Source organism: Coregonus clupeaformis, chromosome 35 (assembly GCF_020615455.1).
Source record: "Coregonus clupeaformis isolate EN_2021a chromosome 35, ASM2061545v1, whole genome shotgun sequence".
Lineage (NCBI taxonomy): Eukaryota > Metazoa > Chordata > Actinopteri > Salmoniformes > Salmonidae > Coregonus > Coregonus clupeaformis.
The window spans coordinates 31129300-31149283 of record NC_059226.1 but is presented as its reverse complement, the minus strand read 5'-3'; the positions used below and the strand labels follow the sequence as shown (position 1 = coordinate 31149283).

Genomic DNA, 19984 nt, shown 5'->3' with positions numbered 1-19984 from the left:
ACCATGAAACTACAGCATGTGTCTGTGAGAATGAACTAAGGCATCTACAAATGCCTTTGTTGGCAAAAATATGTCACCAAAAGGTCATCATACAAACATTTCAGATTGTAGTTTTTTTCACCCCCATCACTCCTATCTTGGGGACCACTTTTATCTGGTAGAATGGACACTTATTCTAACATGGGATAAGGAGCCTTTGAGTGTTCAAAGGAAAGGCGTTACTTCTTCCTCTGATGAGAATAATAAACGGTTTCATAAACGTCATGTCCTTCTAGATGATTGGTCTCATCTACCTCCTCTGCATGGTCCCATCTGGCTGAAACGTCCCTCACCCCAACGATCTCGCGAGACGAGAGCGGATGCCCCCTGAAAGTGTGTGTGAGTGGGCTGTTGTGTCTGTGGAACGCACTGCGTGAGGGACAGTGTTCGCTTGATATGGGGCAGAGCTAACGTTAGTGGGCTAACCGGGGAAAGTATAACCACAACCTTTCCTTCACTGTTCGGAGCGGCTTTATTAATATCGTATTTCCATATAAACATTCGGCGAAAGCCGCCGAACGTGCTCGAGCTGCCTTGGTTCCTACTTAACTATGTCGGCGCCAGAGCTTGCGAGCTAGCGGACTCTTTACAGATGCTACTCCACCAGCGGAGAAGAAGGCGGCATGAATAAGCAAGAGGGAGGATGGGTTCTCGTTTTCCTGACGGCTAGCTAACCTTAGAGCTTCGCTGAAAACAAGGACATATTGAAGGCACAGCATTCTTAGATTATTTAGCACCTCTGTCTGGGGGAGTTTTGTTCGTAAAATGGTTTAAAGTACTTCTTCAAATGGGGGTTCGGCCGTCAAGCACCCTCTCTGGGTTGTTGTTCGGCACACGGAGTCAGAATGTGGGAAATAGCTAGCTAGGTGGCTAGCTATCCTGCTAGTCGCAATAACCAAATGCTGCTGCTGCTACGGTGCGGATCCGAGCGAGAACACAAGCGGCTGGAGACTTGGGCCCTGACGTTGCCCGAGCTCCTCTTGCTTTATCGGAGGAAGATTCGGGGCGAAAAGATTGTCGTTTGAGATGTGATTTTTTTTTCTTCCGTTTTTAGCCATATGTAAGCCGAATGAAGGTTTGTTGATTTGCTGTTACTGCGATGTCCAAAGGAATAATGACCGGCTGAACCTCCAAACCAGTTGAGTCTCATTTGAAGGGGGTGAGGTGGACTGATAACTAACGTAAACTGATATCTAAAAACTGTATCTCTGAGGATTAAACTCCTTGGTCTTACCTGGAACTCTAAGCCACGTCTTTCATATCTACTAATTTAAAGCACCCAGACTTTAGCTGCAAATATGGATAAATTAACAATAATATCAGGATGTCTGTTTCTGGCAGCGGATATCTTTGCCATCGCAAGTATTGCAAACCCCGACTGGATCAACACAGGCGAATCTGCAGGTAATTGGGGAATTATTTAACTCTTATATTTGACATTGACCACTGTATTTTCATTTGAATGTTACAGCATTACTGATGTAATGATTCCCCTTTGCAGATTGTAGGGCTATACGTTATATATTAATTGAAGCCTTTACCTGCTGCTGCATTCATAATCCACAGAACAGAGATCCACCCTCTAGCAATGTTTACATATCCGCAGAGGGATCTTTTGCCCTATGCAACTCTGTCGTTTGTTCTATGTTCCTCTGTGATTTGAAACACTGGGCTACTAATCCAAAATAGTGATGCATAATAAACATCATTTATATATCACATGTAGATATGATTTTAGGCCTATATAATATTTTATTGCTGATATATTGGGGGGACACAGAGAAATTATTTGATATAGGTTCTATTCTCTACTACACTCGTTTACGTAAGGGTAGTGTTGTAATTATTCATATTTGCACTACTCAAGAAGCACTACTCAGTAATTTCTTGGCCGCAGTTGTTTATTTAGAAGATTGATCTGTCATCGGAGCAATTCACATTTTTGTAGTAGCTACATCAGTGACCACTTAATCAATCCTGTGGGTCAATCGACAGACTTGATCAACTGTAACAAGTGTTGAATACAGGCTTCCTGCTTGCCTACCAAATGCCAGTTGGTCTTTTTCTGTTGACAATCCTCAAAACAGATCCACATGCCATTGATAGGCTGATGCTCTTCTTTGCCCCCCCCCCCCCACGACAATGATGGCTTATAGTAAGAACTGGGTCAGGGAGGGTTCATCCACCAATGTGAAACCAGTGTAGCTTGTCAGCTGCTGCAGCAGAAGCAATTTGTTTGACTAAATGTTGCATTGCCCTATTTTCTAAGAAGAAAAGGGATGGATGTTTTCAAAACACTGTTTATCATGTGTGTTCACTGTCTTTATCTTTCAATCAGACAGTAAGCCTCAACTCAAATAAGCCTTCTATGACAATAACATTCATGTTTTGGCTTCAAAAACTACTTGGTGATATTGACACCCTTACTGGAAATGAATAGTAGCTAACTCATGTTAGACAGTAAATAACATTGTATGCCTACTCAGCAATGGCCTCAGTAACCTATTCCTGGTAGTAGGCAGTGCCATCTGCCTCACTCCTGCTTTGTTGATAACGTTCACACCTGCAATTAGCCTACCACAGCAAAAGTGCTGGTAAGTGTAGGGTTGCATGCATTGCATACCACACATCATACAGTGTTTCCCATAGGATTTCTGTTCAGCACTGGTGGCAAGGGTAGTGTTAGGGCAATGACATGCAAGCTGTTCCCATAGACTTCCAGTCATTTAGCCAACGACTATCCATTTAAAAGCGAGTCTCAGCAGTGGGGAGACCAAGTATTTGATACACTGCCGATTTTGCAGGTTTTCCTACTTACAAAGCATGTAGAGGTCTGTACTTTTTATCATAGGTACAGTTCAACTGTGAGAGACGGAATCTAAAACAAAAATCCAGAAAATCACATTGTATGATTTTTAAGTAATTAATTTGCATTTTATTGCATGACATAAGTATTTGATACATCAGAAAAGCAGAACTTAATATTTGGTACAGAAACCTTTGTTTGCAATTACAGAGATCATACGTTTCCTGTAGGTCTTGACCAGGTTTGCACACACTGCAGCAGGGATTTTGGCCCACTCCTCCATACAGACCTTCCCCAGATCCTTCAGGTTTCGGGGGCTGTCGCTGGGCAATACGGACTTTCAGCTCCCTCCAAAGATTTTCTATTGGGTTCAGGTCTGGAGACTGGCTAGGCCACTCCAGGACCTTGAGATGCTTCTTACGGAGCCACTCCTTAGTTGCCCTGGCTGTGTGTTTCAGGTCGTTGTCATGCTGGAAGACCCAGCCACGACTCCATCTTCAATGCTCTTACTGAGGGAAGGAGGTTGTTGGCCAAGATCTCGCGATACATGGCCCCATCCATCCTCCCCTCAATACGGTGCAGTCGTCCTGTCCCCTTTGCAGAAAAGCATCCCCAAAGAATGATGTTTCCACCTCCATGCTTCACGGTTGGGATGGTGTTCTTGGGGTTGTACTCATCCTTCTTCTTCCTCCAAACACGGCGAGTGGAGTTTAGACCAAAAGCTCTATTTTTGTCTCATCAGACCACATGACCTTCTCCCATTCCTCCCCTGGATCATCCAGATGGTCATTGGCAAACTTCAGACGGGCCTGGACATGCGCTGGCTTGAGCAGGGGGACCTTGCGTGCGCTGCAGGATTTTAATCCATGATGGCGTAGTGTGTTACTAATGGTTTTCTTTGAGACTGTGGTCCCAGCTCTCTTCAGGTCATTGACCAGGTCCTGCCGTGTAGTTCTGGGCTGATCCCTCACCTTCCTCATGATCATTGATGCCCCACGAGGTGAGATCTTGCATGGAGCCCCAGACCGAGGGTGATTGACCGTCATCTTGAACTTCTTCCATTTTCTAATAATTGCGCCAACAGTTGTTGCCTTCTCACCAAGCTGCTTGCCTATTGTCCTGTAGCCCATCCCAGCCTTGTGCAGGTCTACAATTCTATCCCTGATGTCCTTACACAGCTCTCTGGTCTTGGCCATTGTGGAGAGGTTGGAGTCTGTTTGATTGAGTGTGTGGACAGGTGTCTTTTATACAGGTAACGGGTTCAAACAGGTGCAGTTAATACAGGTAATGAGTGGAAAACAGGAGGGCTTCTTAAAGAAAAACTAACAGAGCTGGAATTCTTACTGGTTGGTAGGTGATCAAATACTTATGTCATGCAATAAAATGCAAAGTAATTACTTAAAAATCATACAATGTGATTTTCTGGATTTTTGTTTTAGATTCCGTCTCTCACAGTTGAAGTGTACCTATGATAAAAATTACAGACCTCTACATGCTTTGTAAGTAGGAAAACCTGCAAAATCGGCAGTGTATCAAATACTTGTTCTCCCCACTGTGTGTGTGTGTATATATATATATATAAACAACAACATTTTTTGCAGTCGTGGCAACAATAAACAGTGGTGGGCCACCACTGCTAAATGAATATAGGGGAAACAATGTCATAACCAATTCCAATTATATAATGTTTTTAATCCTGGACAATTTATTAGAGTTTCCAAGGCGCAACTCTGGCTGCAATTGAATGAAAACCTCTCATTTGTGCGTCCGGCTGCATGGCCAAAAGGGTTTGTTTTGGTTCGGCTGCTGGTTTTAGTAGAGTGGTGCAAACGACCAGCCTCTCATATCTCCCACTGCTCTCACTTCCTCTCCCCAGTCTCCCCTGCTGTTTCTTTGATGATGATGATGGTGGGTCTTTTGTTGGGCTGTGTTTATGAGATGGAAAGACCGTTCTTAACATCCCGCCTCTCTCCCCTCTCTGAAGGCTAGCACAAGGCTTTTCTCACCCAGGGATTTACAGTTACAAAGCCTGCCTTTGGTTTCCTGTGCCTTTCATCATGACCTCCTGGTTTTGTGACAGGTTGCGGGCATTATGCATTATCAGTCCAATTCCTTATAGAAGTAACTCAATATAGAGAAGAAGATCGCCAGCACATTGGCAGTCTTTTAATGGACTGCAGAACAAGTATTTTGGTCAGGGTTCGCCTTTGTGACACATCACAAGAGTTTACCACTGTCATCATGGTTTGATTGTGATGTGTTTATAGGGGTAGTGGTTAGCCTAATTGCTCACCACAGTCTGGATGATCATTTTAGATCTTACACTCCCAACAAGCACATTCATGAAAGTGATAATGTTATTTGATGATGAAAAATATATATTAAAAAATGTATGTACTCACTAACTGTAAGTCGCTCTGGATAAGAGCGTCTGCTAAATTAAAAAAACTTTCAGAAGATCATCAGGCAATAATGTTGCATGATCTTCTGTGTAGAAAAGAACATCGTCATTGATGATGTTCTTTTCCCACAGTGGGATTTAGTGCCTGGTCTTGTCCACTCGGTTCTAACGGCTTGTGGGCATAGTACAGGGAAACCGTACGTAAGTGTTCCTGAGAGTCTTATCTTTTAGTGACGGGGTCATAATATTTTGTAGCTTAAACCATTCAAAAGAAAGAGCCACATTACTAGGAAGAAAACATAAACCGCTCTGTTTATTAAAACCGCATCTAGGTTAATGACGTAACCCTGGTTCTATGAACCAAGCGCACATTTTCTCTCGCGACCCCTAGTTTGGGAAACCCTAACCTAGCCAGTGCTCTCAGTAAAGATGAGGTAGAGGAGACCAGCAGAATTGGTCACTTTAGACTATTGAAATGCATCCTTTGTGTGTTTCCCACACACATTCCTCACCGCGGGGGATTATGGATCGGGGTGAAATGTCACCCAGACACAATCCTAGCGGAACTTGCCCCTAAGCTCAGATCTAGGATCAGATGACCCTACCCCACCCTTAAACCCGAATCATTACTATATAAAAACAGATCAGTGGCTGAGGAACTCATCATGGCGTCTCTCTAAGGTCAAAGCGTAGAGAAACAGACATGCCACCTAGGCCAATTAGTAGGGATGAATGAAGAGGTTGCCCACAGAAACTGATCTTAGGTCAGATTTTTTAACCTTCTAATTAAGTTAGCTGTACCTACATCAGTTATCTGTGTTAGCGTTAATGGAACCAGGGTTTAGATTTTGAGCTACTCATTGACTCTTGGGGTGGTGCCCTTATTACGGTGCCTTGAATTTGCTACGGGAGAGCTTGGCAGCTCTAGGCAACCCTGTAATTGGAACCTTGAGTCCGATACATTGAGCGTATAATATACAGAAGAAGGGTTGAGTCTCCTCACTCAACACAATGCCACAGCAGTGTTTCCTAAATGGGTTACTGTACACCTGTCTTTGGTCACGGCTAAAGATTATTCTAACGAAGGAGATAACATTATGGATTTGTTGTTGAACAAGACCAATTGAAAAGCCTGTAGGTGAATAAGTCATAAGTAGAGCCTGGAGTTTCTCCAATCCTGACTACGTGGCCCAGGACAACACAGAGACGCTTGGGGACCACGACAACCACTGGCACAAAAGGAGGAGAAATGTTGGCTCTCCAGCTGAAAAGACCATGTCCTCACCTCTGTGTGACGCCCCCAGTTCCCAGGCAATCACAGCTAAGTTCATTTCCTGCCTGGGCTTCTACACAAAGCCCATTATTACTGGCAGTGTCAGTGTCACAGAGACAACTGTGAATCTGCCCGCAGCCCTCTGCCCTCCTGCAGATCCTGTTGTCTTCAGAGTGTCTCTGTCACCATCTGAATGAAAATAGACGCACACACAGAGAGAGACAATGAGATTAAAAAGGGTCACGGTTCAGTGTTTAGTGTTATTTTGTTTCCTTGACTGATTAGCAAATGCGATATGCCATCTCTCACCATGCTATCCTACAACTAGACTTAATGATGAGATCCTCGCTTCGCTTTCCAGCTGTCAGAAATACATAGGACTATCATTTCATGCAGTAAGCATATTGTGTCTTCTTCTATACATTTCTATCCAAGACAAAAAGCGTGGTCAACTAGATAATAATTTCAGCACCATTTTGATTGGGACAGCGCCATCGCGCTGCTTTGAAACAAGCGTGGGGACATTATTTATCTGAATCTCTGTTTGCGTATGCTTTTGAAAATATAGATTTCTATTCTTTTTCTATCGGTATCATGATGAAGATACTCGAAATTTAACAGCCTACGCCTGCTCCCTAACAAATCGGAGTCAGGGTAGGAAAAAAATATCAAGCGTGCATAAAAATATATAGTTTATTTTCAAATCATCCTACAGAGGTTCATCCAGGTCAGATTTTGTATTTCTTTACATGTTCGGAAAGAGCAGATTCTAAGGTTTTCTAAAGCACATACAGGGCCTAGAGAAAGTATTCACACCCTTTGACTTTTTCCACATTTTGTGTTACAGCCTGAATTTAAAATATATTAAATTGAGATTTTGTGTCACTGGCCTACATACAATACTCCATAATGTCAAAATGGAAATATGTTTTTAGAAATTGACAAATTAATAAAAAATGAACAACTGAAATGTCTTGAGTCTTTAAGTATTCAACCCATTTGTTATGGCAAGCCTAAATAAGTTCAGGAGTAAAAATGTGCATGAGTCACATAAATTGCATGGACTCTGTGTGCAATAATAGTGTTAAACATGATTTTTGAATGACTACCTAATCTCTGTACCCCACACATACAATTATCTGTAAGATCCCTCAATCAAGCAGTGAATTTTAAACACAGATTCAACCACAAAGTCCAGTGAGGTTTTCCAGTGCCTTGCAAAGTAGGGCACCGATTAGTAGATGGGTAAAAATAAAAGCAGACATTGAATATCTCTTTGAGCATGGTGAAGTTATGAATTACACTTTGGATGGTATATCAATACACCCAGTCACTACAAAGATAAAGGTGTCCTTCCTAACTCAGTTGCCAGAAAGGAAGGAAACCTTTCAGGGAATTTACCATGAGGCCAATGGTGACTAAAACTGTTACAGAGTTTAATGGCTGGGATAAGAGAAACCTGAGGATGGATTAACAACATTGTAGTAACTCCACAATACTAACCTAAATGACAGAGTGAAAAGGTGGTAGCCTGTACAGAATACAAATATTCCAAAACATGCATCCTGTTTGCAACTGCCAAAAATGTGGCAAAGAAATGAACTTAATGTCCTGAATACAAAGTGTTATGTTTGGGGCAAATCCAACACAACACGTCACTTCATATTTTCAAGCATGGTGGTGACTGCATCATGTTATGGGTATGCTTGTCATCGTCAAAAACTAGGGATTTTTGGGGGATGAAAAGAAACGGAATAGAGCTAAGCATAGGCAAAATCCTAAAGTAAAACCTGGTTGTCTGCTTTCCAACAGGCACTGGGAGACAAATTCACCTTTCAGCAGGACAATAACTTAAAACACAAGGCCAAATATACACTGGAGTTGCTTACCAAGATGACATTTAATGTTCCTGAGTGGCTGAGTTACAGTTTTGAATTAAATCGGCTTAAATCTATGGCAAGACTTGAAAATTATCAACAACCAACTTGACAGAGCTTGAAGAATTTTAAAAAGAATGTGGAAATATTATGCAATCCAGGTGTGCAAAGCTCTTATAGACTTACCCAGAAAGACTCTCAGCTGTAATCGCTGCCAAAGTTGATTCTAACATGTATTGACTCAGGGGTGTGAATACTTACACTACCAGTTAAAAGTTTTAGAACACCTACTCATTCAAGGGTTTTTCTTTCTTTGTACTATTTTCTACATTGTAGAATAATAGTGAAGACATCAAAACTATAACATAACACGTATGGAATCATGTAGTATGTGGAGGCCAGGTCATCTGATGCAGCACTCCATCACTCGCCTTCTTGGTAAAATAGCCCTTACACAGCCTAGAGGTGTGTTGGGTCATTGTCCTGTTGAAAAACAAATGATAGTCCCACTAAGCCCAAACCAGATGGGATGGCGTATCGTTGCAGAATGCTGTGGTAGCCATGCTGGTTAAGTTTGATTTCTAAATAAATCAGACCGTGTCACCAGCAAAGCACCCTCACACCATAACACCTCATCCTCCATGCTTTAAGGTGGGAAATACACATGCGGAGATCATCTGTTCACCCACACTGCATCTCACAAAGACACGGCGGTTTGAACCAAAAATCTCATTTACATACACTACCGGTCAAAAGTTTTAGAACACCTACTCATTCAAGGGTTTTTCTTTATTTTTGTTAGAATAATAGTGAAGACATCAAAACTATGAAATAACACATATGGAATCATGTATTAACCAAAAAAGTGTTAAACATATCAAAATATATTTTAAATTTGAGATTCTTCAAATAGCCACCCTTTGCCTTGATGACAGCTTTGCACACTCTTGGCTTTCTCTCAACCAGCTCCACCTGGAATGCTTTTCCAACAGTCTTGAAGGAGTTCCCACATATGCTGAGCACTTGTTGGCTGCTTTTCCTTCACTCTGCTGTCCGACTCATCCCAAACCATCTCAATTGGGTTGAGGTCGGGGGATTGTGGAGGCCAGGTCATCTGATGCAGCACTCCATTACTCTCCTTCTTGGTAAAATAGCCCTTACACAGCCTGGAGGTGTGTTGGGTCATTGTCTTGTTGAAAAACAAATGATAGTCCTACTAAGCCCAAACCAGATGGGATGGCGTATTTCTGCAGAATGCTGTTGTAGCCATGCTGGTTATGTGTGCCTTGAAAACTAAATAAATCACAGACAGTGTCACCAGCAAAGCACCCCCACACCATAACACCTCCTCCTTTTTGCTTTACGGTGGGAAATACACATGCGGAGATCGTCAGTTCACCCACACCGCTTCTCACAAAGACACGGCGGTTGGAACCAAAAATCTCCAATTTGGACTCCAGACCAAAGGACACATTTCCACCGGTCTAATGTCCATTGCTCGTGTTTCTTGGCCCAAGCAAGTCTCTTCTTCTTATTGGTGGCCTTTAGTAGTGGTTTCTTTGCAGCAATTCTACCATGAAGGCCTGATTCACACAGTCTCCTCTGAACAATTGATGTTGAGATGTGTCTGTTGAACTCTGTGAAGCATTTATTTGGGCTGCAATTTCTGAGGCTGGTAACTCTAATGAACTTATCATCTGCAGCAGAGGTAACTCTGGGTCTTCCATTCCTGTGGCGGTCCTCATGAGAGCCAGTTTCATCATAGCCCTTGATGGTTTTTGCGACTGCACTTGAAGAAACGTTCAGTTCTTGAAGTAATGACGGACTGTCGTTTGATTTTTTTGAGCTGTTCTTGCCATAATATTGACTTGGTCTTTTACCAAATAGGGCTATCTTCTGTACCCCCCCTTGTCACAACACAACTGATTGGCTCAAACGCATTAACCACCTAAAGAAATTCCACAAATTAACTTTTAAGAAGGCACACCTTTTAATTGAAATGCATTCCAGGTGACTACCTCATGAAGCTGGTTGAGAGAATGCCAAGAGTGTGCAAAGCTGTCATCAAGGCAAAGGGTGGCTATTTGAAGAATTTCAAATATAACATATATTTTGATTTATTTAACACTTATTTGGTTACTACATGATTCCATATGTTATTTCATAGTTTTCATGTCTTCACTATTATTCTACAATGTAGAAAATGGTAAAAATAAAGAAAAACCCTTGAATGAGTAGGTGTTCTAAAACCTTTGACCGGTAGTGTATGTAAATGAGATATATCTGTATTTCATTTTCACTAAACTGGCAAAAATGTCTAAAAATGTTTTCATTTAGTCATTATGGGGTATTGTGTGTAGATGGTTGATAAAAAAAATATTTCATCAATTTTGAATTCAGGCTGTAACACAACAAAATGTTGAATAAGTCAAGGGGTATGAATACTTTCTGAGGGCACTGTACAGGCACCTACAAACTCTCATGCGCGTGGGCTTGAGCTCTGTTTCAAAATATAAATGTTTTGGTAGATGACAGCAATTTTATTAAAATAGACACCCACAAACATCTGCACACCCCTACTCCCACTCGTCACCTGTGCTGGCATGCGCTAGGGACATATACATGTAAAAGGCTTATGCCGGCAAGAATGTGGTAAAAATGGGCCTGTTTGAAAGGGGGTCATATAAACATTGCAAAAAAATTACATGCAAAATACTGTAAATCCTATGTGAAAGGGATATTAGTGACACTTACGTGAAACAGTTTACTGTATACTCCTGCCCAAGTCCTTTTTTCATAGCAAGAGTCGAGCGCTACTATTGGTGATACGAACATACACAACACATATTGATAAGACAACAGATTTGAACATTTTTCAGATTCTCTGTATTTTCACGCTGCTCAGAGATTCTAAGAGGCATAAAGACATTGGATTAACACTGCCATTCCACAGATCCATGCCTATAACCGAGTGGCACAACATCACCCTGAAAACACAGTGGAGGAGAAGCTTTGACATGAGCTATGAGAGAGAACAAAGTCCACCATAGAAGAAGACCACGAGGTGATAGTCGTGACATTTTCAGAAAATAGAAAACAGCCAGCAAGGCCGTCATGGCGTCTATAAATTCTGTGTTTTGAGTGTGTGTACAGTATGTGTGTTACAGCTGTGAAGGGAGAAAATGATTTATCTGTCTCTCTTTCTCTCTCCCTCTTCTGTTCTATTCATCGGTGTGTTTACATGGAGGGCTGATTGTCTCTCTCAGCAATAGGTCGTGTCGGTGGCTGTTTTTAGAGTGATTTCTGCTCTACTTCTAAATGGCAAAGCCAGCAAGCGGTGCCAAGCCCTCCCACTGCTGTGAAAATGTTCTGTTCTGATAGTTGGACGAAATAACCTTTGCGCCGAGGAACAATTGAGGAAATTGTTTTTGTTGTTGTTTAAAATTAGATATTTAAAAGCGTACATCTGGAAATAGCTCTTAAATTTGCCTCGTTGTTGTATAGCCAAAGCATCCCTGTGGCTTCCTTGCATGCTATTGGGACCTAAGGTTTGGATAACTGTCTTGGTTAGCCTTGTTTTAGTAGAGCAAGCACAGTTACAGTGGGCAGACTGTATGTGTGAATGTAGCAAGTTAATATTTTATCATTAACCCTTACTTTACCAGATACGTTAACTGAGAACACATTTTCAACACCCTGGCCAGGGAAGAGTTGCAGGGGAGTGCAGAGAGATTGAACGAGCCAGTTGGAGGTGGCCATGCTAGTATCAACAGCCAAGTTGGGACACAGCCACAATAACATCACCTGTTTCTCTGTACCGGCTGTACCAGAGAGCAGAATCCTCCTCCACCATCTTTGTCTGCACTGACTGGGCGGCATCCTGTTTTAGTACATGGTCAGGGCATGAGGGACTAGAGGGAGAGAGAAGTGCTTGGCTGTTGAAAAGTATACTACTAGCTTCCTGCCCTCTCCTTTAACAAGCACTTTTATGTTGTTGTGTTCAGTAAAACTGTGTGTGTAAGCGTCTGTCCTTTTGTCATGGAACGAATATGAAGAAACTTGTCTTCTGGAAACATTGTTTTTTCTAAACTTATGCAGTGGTAACTAACTTCAGACCTTGGCTATGTGTTTTCCTACCTTTTGAAGACTGTATGTAGTGTTTGTTTGTGTACGGATATTGAATATGCAGGCCAGTTAGTGTGTGTGTTGTTTGTATACTGTACATCTCTGGAATGGATGTTTGTATGCGTGTCTTTACCTGTGTGTGTAGCTATGTAGTCTGTACAGTGCCTTGCAAAATTATTCATCCCCCTTGGCGTTTTTCCTATTTTTGTTGCGTTACAACCTGTAATTTAAATTGATTTTTATTTGGATTTCATGTAATGGACATACACAAAATAGTCCAAATTGGTGAATAACTTGTTTAAAAAAAAATCTAAAACATAAATAATGGTAAAGTGGTGTGTGCATATGTATTCACCCCCTTTGCTATGAAGCCCCTAAATAAGATCCGGTGCAACCAATTACTTTCAGAAGTCACATAATCAGTTAAATAAAGTCTTCCTGTGTGCAATCTAAGTGTCACATGATCTGTCACATGATCTCAGTGTGTATATATACACCTGTTCTGAAAGGCCCCAGAGTCTGCAACACCACTAAGTAAGGGGCACCACCAAGACCAAGGAGCTCTCCAAACAGGTCAGGGACAAAGTTGTGGAGAAGTACAGATCAGGGTTGGATTATAAAAAAAATATCAGAAACTTTGAACATCCCACGGAGCACCATTAAATCCATTATTAAAAAATTGAAAGAATATGGCACCACAACAAACCTGCCAAGAGAGGGCCGCCCACCAAAACTCACAGACCAGGCAAGGAGGGCATTAATCAGAGGCAACAAAGAGACCAAAGATAACCCTGAAGGAGCTGCAAAGCTCCACAGCGGAGATTGGAGTATCTGTCCGTAGGACCACTTTAAGCCGTACACTCCACAGAGCTGGGCTTTACGGAAGAGTGGAAAAAAAAAAAAGCAAACACATTTGGTGTTCGCCAAAAGGCATGTGGGAGACTCCCCAAACATATGGAAGTAGGTACTCTGATCAGATGAGACTAAAATTGAGCTTTTTGGCCATCAAGGAAAACGCTATGTCTGGCGCAAACCTAACACCTCTCATCACCCCAAAAACACCATCCCCACAGTGAAGCATGGTGGTGCTAGCGTCATGCTGTGGGGATGTTTTTCATCGGCAGGAACTGGGAAACTGGTCAGAATTGAAGGAATGATGGATGACGCTAAATAAAGGGAAATGTTTCAGTCTTCCAGAGATTTGAGACTGGGACGGAGGTTCACCTTCCAGCAGGACAATGACCCTAAGCATACTGCTAAAGCAACACTTGAGTGGTTTAAGGGGAAACATGTAAATGTCTTGGAATGGCCTAGTCAAAGCCCAGACCTCAATCCAATTGAGAATCTGTGGTATGACCTAAAGATTGCTGTACACCAGCGGAACCCATCCAACTTGAAGGAGCTGGAGCAGTTCTGCCTTGAAGAATGGGCAAATATCCCAGTGTCAAGATGTGCCAAGCTTATAGAGACATACCCCAAGAGACTTGCAGCTGTAATTGCTGCAAAAGGTGGCTCTACAAAGTATTGACTTTGGGGGGGTGAATAGTTATGCACGCTCAAGTTTTCTGTTTTCTTGTCTTATTTCTTGTTTGTTTCACAATAAAAAATATTTTCCATCTTCAAAGTAGTTGGCATGTTGTGTAAATCAAATGATATAAACCCCCCAAAAATCCATTTTAATTCCAGGTTGTAAGGCAACAAAATAGGAAAAATGCCAAGGGGGGTGAATACTTTCGCAAGCCACTGCATTTGTGTGGGTGTGTGTAGTCTACTTGCGTTTGTGTTTGTGTCTGGGGACAGTCAACACTACAGTCTCCCTTCCCCTGCAGCCCTGTGATGTAAGTACAAACACGGCCAGGCTGTTAAAACCTGCAGTGGCTGCCGGCCGCCTCCTCCTCCATACTTCCACCCACCAGAGTTTAGAGGCGTCCTGCTTGACTCATCCCTCCAGTGCTGCCTGCTGTCTGGCTAACAGTAGCTAACACCTCTCTGCACCTACACTAATGACAGCATCGCCATGCTCTCCCATGATCAGGACCAACTCACACAGGCCTCATTTCCTCTCATTCAGACACAGACTGGGCGAGAAGCAGAGATCTAATGAAAAGAAAAGAGGGAAAGAAATGGAGATAGAGGGAGGGGGTGAGAGAGTGATCTCACTCAGAGAAGAGTGTATACGGATGGAGGGAAAGAAGGAACGAACATATAGAGAAGCTGTGATAAACAGTGAGACGTCAGGACGGAGAGAATACAGAGGGAGGGGACGGGGATCAATAGAACACATGCATGGACACAGAGAGGGGCGGAGAGAAACAGAAGAGGATGAAAAAACAGACATGACAGGGAAGAGTGAACACACAGGGAGGGAACACAGGAGAAGAGAAACCGATTTGAGCTACGTGAATACAGAGCAAATAGAGGGGAGGCACATGGGAGACAGTTAGCTAGAGACACAGGGTATCCATGGAGATTAGAACTGTTAATAATGTTTTTGTGGGGACTGTCAGTCTATGTATGAAGATGCTGTATGACTGTGTGGGACAGTGTGTGAGAGAGCGTCTGTGTGTGTTACTGATTGTTGTGCTCAGTGTGTGTATCTGGATGTCTGTCTCTGTACACAGCAGCAGCAGCAGTGGTGAGTCTTGCTGTACCCTTCACCAGCCTGAGCCAGCTCTGCTCTACTCTGCTCTGTGCTGGGGGGAAATGAGGCGTCGCTCCATTGCGCACACTTTTCATTTTAGATTCCAGGTTTATTTATCCAGATGTGTAGTGTAGTCTCACGGGTGTGTGTGTGTATGTGTACATTTGTGTAATTTGTGTCGGATTACCATGTTTTTGCATGCCGTGTGTCGTGTCCAGTGGTGTGTGTGCCATGACGTGCCTGCCTGTTTTAAGGCAGGAATTCCACTGAGAGCTAGTGAATCAGCAGGAGGCTGGAGGATCCAGGGGGAAATGGCCATAAAACAAGACTATTAGTGCTATCAGAGCCCGCTAATGTTCCACACACTCACACACACACTTCCCGTCCTCAGACAAGTTCAAGGTTACAGTAACCAGGCAGGAATATATGGCCTACTTCACTTCAGAAATAGGCTCTTGGGTAAGCTCTAGTGTGCGTTCCAGGTGCCATTTTAGTCTGCCTCGCTCTGACCTCCTTCTTTCTTTAGTCTAAAGGCTGAATAGTTCTGACTTCTTCTGGTTGACAAGAACACGATCTCAAGATATGGCCCCAGTGCAAACTGCACAAGGCAAGGCCTTCTAGAATGTTGTAATTCTTGGATGTAGCCTATTTTACAATCTCCAGGGCTAGAATTGTAGAATATGTTGATTCTAGAATCTAGAATATGTTGATTCTAGAATATGTTGATTCTAGAATATGTTATCTAGTGTTCTAGCACATGAAAGCATTATCCACCAGAGGAGCATAGGCCTACATAGTGTTTGTACGTGTGGTTAGAGAAGGGTTGAGGCTGTGTTTGGTTGTTATTGTAGAGGCTGTGTTGTGCTGGCCTGCTTGCTGTTATAAAGGGGACAGGATTTCCTCTGGACTGATGGCCAGTGGACTGTTTGGCTCGCTGTGGGATACCAGAGTAGAGGAGACCCGCCCTGCCCCAGTGCAAGAGGAGATTCCCAGGCCAATCTGTCTTTCAGCATCTCCGCCGTTGGACCACCAATATGTATTTTATCATCGTTTTAAACATATTTTCCACCATGTCTTGCAACACGTTTTAAACATGTTTTTCACCATGTCTTTCCAAGTTGTTGTAAAAGAGAATGTATTGTCGATAGCCTACCTGGTAAGATTAAGGTAAAGGTGGTAGTAAAACCCACTCTTCATAGCCGAGCCCACCTTTCATGAAAAAAGACTACAGGAGCCTACCATCTAAACCTTTCATGCATAATATGATACCATTTTGCTTACTCGGGTAGAAATCACAATGACGACGAACACACACTGATTTAGTGTCTCTCCTATGGTTCTCCTCAGTGGTCTGATCAGATCGTGTGAGTGGCCTACGTGACTTTACAAGTGTGTGTGCTCATGAGCTAGTCTTATCTCTGGCAGGCGTCATCATGGCTCAGTCCAGAGGCTATAAATCCTATGTGTGTGTCTGATCAGTGATAGATGGCTCCAGTAGACTCTCCGCCATAGGCTAGATATTATCTCCTCTCCTCCGTGATCCAGACCAACAGATGTGCATACTTACTGACTGACTTCAAGATCAGGGAAGAAACTCTCAACTGGAAATGGGGAGAGAAAGAAGCCTCTTCAATTTGAAGTGAGAGAAAGTTAAGTAGGAAAAGAGAGGACAGGAAGGTGTGTGTGTGTGTGTGTGTGTGTGTTTGGTAGATACATCAAAGGGAGAAATACTGTACTATGTCTGATGGGAGAAGTGAGATGAAAGATATAGTAGCGATGCAAATTGCTGTCACGTTAGCTAGCAGCATTTTAGACTTTTTCACAGCCTCTGCTTCTTAATGAACTGACACATTATACAGGGAATGCTGAGGTGTCAAGACAAACATCCGGATGCAGTGTATGCGAGTGCCTGCGATTGGATAATTATTTATAATTGTTGCTGTGTGTACGTGCACCTGTGTGTGAGAATAACTATTAAAATCGGTTGCATTCATGTGCGTCCGTGTGTGTGTGTGTGTGCGTCCGTGTGTGTGTGTGTGTGTGTGACAGAGCAACAGCCTCAGCCTCCTCTGACATAATTGGACCCTGTAGGCTGCAGAGAGGAGCACCTTGCAGGCATTGAGTCACAGACAGATTAAAGGGGCAATTCCGCAGTAACGGAATTACAATTTGAATACGTTTTATTCACTTTAAAATGTATGCCAAACAAAAAACATTGATTTTCAAAGTTTAACAAACAATACAACTCTATGCACAAGGACTACTTTTAACAATTTCCACAAATAAATGTACAAAAACGAATTTAGTGTAAGAACTGTGCAGATGCAAACTTTTGTAACAGAATTACTGTGAAATCTCCCTCAGGTTTCTATGCGACCACGTTTTTCCAAAAACTGTTAAATATATGCTCAGAATTAAAGATGCACTATGCAGAAATCTCTCCTCCATTTCCTGGTTGCTAAAATTCAAATAGTTTGCCTAATTTCAGTTTGTGACAAAACAAGCAAGTATAGTGTAGAGAATCATTGTACCATCTAAACCGCTGTGAAATACTGTATTGTTTCCATAACCAAAAATATTGTATTTTCAGCTGTTTGAAGCTGGTGTACAAAACCGAAAGTAAAAGACACAAAAATGAAACTTAAGAACAGGAAGTATTGAAATAGCGCACATAGAACAAATATACCGCTTCTTAAAACTTGCTTTCAATGTGAATGACCAACCTATAACTCACATTTCTATATGAATTTGGTGGGGGTCGCCCAAGAAGTTACATATTGCAGCATTAAGATTCAAAGAAAGAATGGGGTGTCAGCCATGGCATCTTGAGTTTAACAAAAATCTATTTTGGTTATTGAACTACAGTAAGTGAAGTGGATTTACACGCGGTAACGGAATTACATCATGGGTTCCTGATCTGTACTACACAGAAATGCATAGTTATGGATATGAATGTCATTCTCCTCATGTTTAGCAAGTTTGGACATCACAGCACAGCAGAGTAGAGTTCTGTGCAGTAGAGTACAGTACAATATTACTGTACTATACGCTACTTTTACTTACTATACTGTACTGTACTGTACTATTGTATTGGACTGTACTATACTGTGCTATACTCACTGTACTGTGCTGTGCTCTACTGTACTCAGTACCAGAGGTTGGAACCAAAATGATCTTCCAATCCGACCAGCAAAATAAAGTTCTGAACTGGTTCGAACCAAATAGAAGTACAGGTTTATATCATTCCTTTCTGTTCCTTTTTAAACCTCTGAAATCAGTGTGGATAGAGCAGCTTGCTGTGGAGCTGGCAAAATATTTACTTGCGTTGGACAGATGAGTTTGCGACTTACATTTTGCGGGTGGGGAGAGAGCGAGAGACGGTGGAGGAGGCTTGGCTTGAAGCGCTGGGCATCTTGTTATGACATGCATTATCTGAATTAGGCCCACAGAACTATACCTACGGAGGAGTGGCTTCTATGAAGGAACTTTGAATGTCTTTGTACTTCAGAGTTGGCTTAACGTTGGACCAGCTAGCTAGCTAACAAGCTTGTGTGTGTGCGCAGAGCGGCGCCAGAATGAAAATAAAAACACATCTTACCTTTTTGTAAATAATAAATCCAATGTGAAACGTTATAACTATAGTATCCTTAATTAGCATTGAAAAGGTTAATTCATTCATCTCTAATTAGAAATCTATCTCCCTAATTTCTGAATCACGCTTGTAATGTCAGTAGGCTACTAGACTATGGTTCAGAGGGGGAGGGGCCTACACACGCACACTCAATGGCAAAGATTTTCAGGTGGCAGGCCGGCAGACACTGGAATAAGTTTATGAGTTTATGCTTTGCATAGGCACTTTGTTGCATTTTTTTGTGGCACTGGAAAAAAATGCCTGGAACATAAAATAACGTTATTAACCGGTTCCTATGCTTTTAAAATAACAGTTCTGTTCTGGAACAATATTGATAACTTTCGTTCGCGGTTCTGAATTTCGTTATTTTCCGGTTTTGTGTTCTGTTACCTGAACCGGTTCCAACCCCTGCTCAGTATTGTACTGTGCTCTACTCACTATACTGTAATGTGCTATCCAAACTTGTGAAACATACATCTACAATGGGTTCAGATTTGGTCCGGTCCGTCTGTGGACGTTAACATCAAGGCCAGGTTGGACTGACCAAATTTCAACTACTTTTCAACATCCATGGAGGTGCTCAGTGGGTGAGGATGCTGGTTAAAGTAAATGGAAAGAGAGGGGGCTCATGGGTAGGCGTCAGTAAGAGCTGGGAGAGGTGACATTAACTGGAAATGAGAGAAAGGCAGAGAGAAAGGGAGGGTTGTCCAGACTCGGACTGTTTTAACACTCTTGGTTTGACCACCAGAAGACAGAAAGAAAACCGTTATCAGCTGAACATAACAGTATGCCAGTGTAAGGGAGGACCCAACTGGTTTGTGACTACTATGATTTCCCATTGTAGCCAGTTTCATTTGCAGTATTTCTGTTACAGATTTGTTGGTAATTCCGTTACCAATTTGATAACAGTTTGGGTGTTGTGAAGCCAAGCAATTTTTTTATATAAAGAATCTGATTGGTTAGTCAACAGAGTGTGTGTTCCAGCTGCCCTGACATGGATGTAGGGCTGGGTGATATGGCCACAATATCAAATCACAATACCTTTCTCATTTTTGACAGTATGACGGTATTTGACAGTATTTTATGTTTATGAATAATAAAAGTTCTAAATATGCTTCATGAGTAGTGGTGCATGACCCTAGGGTGGCAACAAATACTTTCTAAGTGTTTTAATGAGGCTTTCTCTCTTCT

General features: G+C 42.3%; 1 protein-coding gene across 1 annotated transcript in view; it reads left to right on the top strand.

Annotated features, from left to right (window-relative positions):
- The first annotated feature begins 367 nt into the window (after nt 1–367).
- Nucleotides 368–19984, top strand: part of LOC121551392 (uncharacterized protein C16orf52 homolog B) — a 31946-nt gene continuing 12329 nt past the window's right edge. Inside the window, exon 1 of the mRNA XM_041864018.2 lies at nt 368–1443. Within this exon, the coding sequence (XP_041719952.1) occupies nt 1338–1443 (106 nt within the window). The 5' untranslated portion in view covers nt 368–1337. The remainder of the gene's footprint in view (nt 1444–19984) is intronic.